The 3396-nt window shown below is 38.1% G+C and overlaps 1 protein-coding gene across 1 annotated transcript in view; it reads left to right on the top strand.

Moving 5' to 3' along the window:
- Positions 1-3396, top strand: part of LOC105809468 (chromosome unknown open reading frame, human C4orf29) — a 63172-nt gene that overhangs the window by 52811 nt on the left and 6965 nt on the right. The window contains 1 exon segment of the mRNA XM_012643282.1: positions 639-740. Within this exon segment, the coding sequence (XP_012498736.1) occupies positions 639-740 (102 nt within the window).

Raw genomic sequence — 3396 nt, forward strand, 5'->3', positions numbered from 1 at the left:
TAATTTTGGGGGGGGTCCCCAAAAACCACCTGCAGGTTTGGTGATTCATTAGAAGGAATTATAGGACTTAGCATATAGTTGTACTCATGACTAAGACTTAACTATAGCAAAAGGATACAACATAAACAACAAAAAGACGAAGTACACAAGGCAAAGTCCAGAGGAAACCAGGATCAAGTTTCCAAGAGTCTTCTCCTAATGGAGTGTCACAGTTCGTCTTTAATTCCTTCACCAGTAAGTTGTGACAGTAAGTGCAAAGTGCTGTTCATCAGTGAAGCTCCCCTAAGCCTAGGAACCCAGGGTTTTTATTAGAGGTCAGTAACTTAGACATCCTCTGCCTAGCATGTACCAAAATTCCAGAAGGAAAGCAAGTGTTCAGCAGAATGTACAGTGTAAAACAGTGTAGGCCCAGTGACCCACTCTTATAATTTAGGGAAAGTTTTATATCAGTGTAAAGAACTGTTAACTGACCAGGTTCCCAGACCCCAGTCAAGGGCTGACTCTAAAAGCAGGCCTTTATAAGGATAGGCAATCTCAAGCCTGCTATATTAACTCTTTTGTACACAGCAATAATAATGAACATATTGGGTAAAATACTTTATGGTGTGATTTGTTCTTAATTTAGTTTATTGTTTCAGGGTGTATTGAGTAAATCAATTAATTGGAGGGAGCTGGAAAAGCAATATTATACCCAGACAGTTTATGAAGAAGAAATTATTCACATGCTTGAATACTGTGGAGTAAGTATTTTAATTTCCACATAACATTGGGGTAAAAAGTTGATTGTATATTTAAATTCAGATTTTTAAAGAGAATAGCAAATTTTTAAAAATATAGTTGTACACATCATTTTTTACTTTTAAAAACTCATTTTAAAATAAAACACAGATATGAAAATAATGCAAAGCAAATATATGGTTTTCTATTAATACATTTATTAAAGGACAAACATTGGCTGGGCATGGTGGCTCATACCCATAATCCTAGCACTCTGGGATGCCAAAGCAGTAGGATAGCTTGAGATCAGGAGTTCGAGACCACCCTGAGCAAGAGCAAGACCCCATCTCTACTAAAAATAGAAAAAAAAATTAGCTGGGTGTGGTGGTGCATGCCTGTAGTCCCAACTACTCGGGAGGCTGAGGCAGAAGGATCGCTTGAGCCCAGGAGTTTGAGGTTGCAGTGAGCTAGGCTGACACCACTGTACTCTTGCCATGGTGACAAAGCAAGACTCTGTCTCAAAAACACAAAAAAGCAAACACACTGGTAACTACTCCTGGGTCAAAAATAGAACTTGACCACCCAACCCCAAAACCCCTTCCATGTGTCCTAATCAGAAGGCTTTCCTCCCTCCACTATCAATCATTATCCTGATTTTTACGATAATTACTTCCTTCTGTCTTTAAAATAATTTTATTGTCCAAATATGTATCCCTAGACCTTATAGTTCTTCTATTTGATGTGTCTTTTAATCCGTAAGTTCCCTTCCATCCTTCTTTTTCTTTTTATTTCTTGAAGAACTTAGGTTATTTTGACCTGTAGAGTTTCTCACAATCTAGATTTTTCTGATTGTATTCAGCATATTACTCTACATTGCCTGCAAATTGGCAGCTGGATTTAAAGGCTTGATTAAACTCAGTTTTGATTTCTTTCTCAAGACTATAGGAAATACATAATGTTTGGTTATTTCTTTTCTTGTGATGTAAGCTTCCACTGATGCTTAATGGCTGTATCTGTTAATTCATGGAGGGTTGCAAAATGCTAATATTCTAATTCTCTTATTTATTTTTCATTTATTAGTTTGAATACTTTTATATATGTGTGCGCGTGTGTGTGCGTGTATTTTTTTTTTCTCTTAAGTCAGAGTCTCGCTCCATCACCCAGGCTAGAGTACCATGGTGTCAGCCTACCTCACAGCAACCTCAAACTCCTGGGCTCAAGCAATCCTCCTGCCTCAGCCTCCCTAGTAGCTGGTACTATAGGCATGTGCCACCATGCCCGGCTAATTTTTTCTATTTTTAGTAGAGACAATCTTGCTCTTGCTCAGGCTGGTCTCAAACTCCTGAGCTCAAGCAGTCCTCCTCCTCAGCCTCCCAGAGTGCTAGGATTACAGGCGTGAGCCACTGCGCCGGGCCTTGAATACTTTTTGTTTGATTCTTTCCCCTAATTTACCAGTTGTCAGGATAATGAATTGATTCCCTTATTATTCTTCAAAGGTGACCAGTTCTTTACATAAATTTAAAAATTTTGTAGTTTGAAAGACAATGAGACCTCAAGAAACCTCAGAAAGAAAAGGAATCTTTCTACTATCAATGAGGATTCTTTATTTATAATTACATGACTGTAAACCTCACTCTTGTAAAGTAGGTCTATCTTGTATAACCTCAAAGGGTAGTTAGTTAATTGCTTGCCTAAGAACCTTATTATAAAATAGCTTTACCTGCTAGTTAGTTCCTGTGTTCCACTATATATATAAACAGAAAGATACCTATATTTGAAAGCTTATGAGAAAATGTAGGTGTATTTTTTAAAGGAAGTTCATAAATTTTGGTTGTTTGAAATGGAATGTAGTTGTACTCCATTTTGTGCTGCTATAACAGAATACCTGAAACTGGCTAATTTATAAGAACAGAGATTTATGTGGCTCAGTTATGGAGGCTGGGAAGTCCAAGGTGGAGGGACTCAAATCTGGGGAGTGTCTCATCTCATGAGAGAATGCATGTGTGCATGCAAAAGAGAGAAAGAAGCTGAGTGTGGTGGTGGCTCACACCTGTACTCCTAACACTCTGGGAGGCTGAGGCGGGAGGATTGCTTGAGCTCAGGAGTTCGATACCAGCCTGAGCAAGAGTGAGACCCCGTCTCTACTAAAAAAAAAAAAAAAAAAAACAAGAGAGAAAGAGAGTGGGTGAGGAGGGTGGAAGCTGAACTCATTCTTTTATCAGGAACCTACTCTGGATAACTAAACCACTCCCACAACAAGGGTATTAATCTATTAATGAGGACGAGTCCTCATGACCTAATCTACTCTAAAATGTCCCATTTCTCAATACGGTTTCATTGGGGATTAAGTTTCTAACACATGAACTTTGGGGGACACATTCAAACCATAGCAGTGGTCTTACCCAGCACTTCTTGACTCAGAACCAGTTCACAGTAATGAATATTCAGTAAATGTCAAGATGACTTCTTTATTCTTTATGTTTTCCCAATCAAAAGAAGTTAAATTTGTTGGTGTACCACTCTAAGTAGTACTAAGACCCTTTGATTCTTACAGTTCCAATTGTTACTAAACTTCTTTTCTCTTTTATATTTCTGTGGTCTGGATGGACTTAGTGATTTGTTCTGGTAACCAGGGTATTGTTGGGTATTTTTTTCCTTGCTTTCAACCAATTTTTAATT

The sequence above is a fragment of the Propithecus coquereli genome, unplaced genomic scaffold, assembly GCF_000956105.1.
Source record: "Propithecus coquereli isolate 6110/MARCELLA unplaced genomic scaffold, Pcoq_1.0 Scaffold195, whole genome shotgun sequence".
Lineage (NCBI taxonomy): Eukaryota > Metazoa > Chordata > Mammalia > Primates > Indriidae > Propithecus > Propithecus coquereli.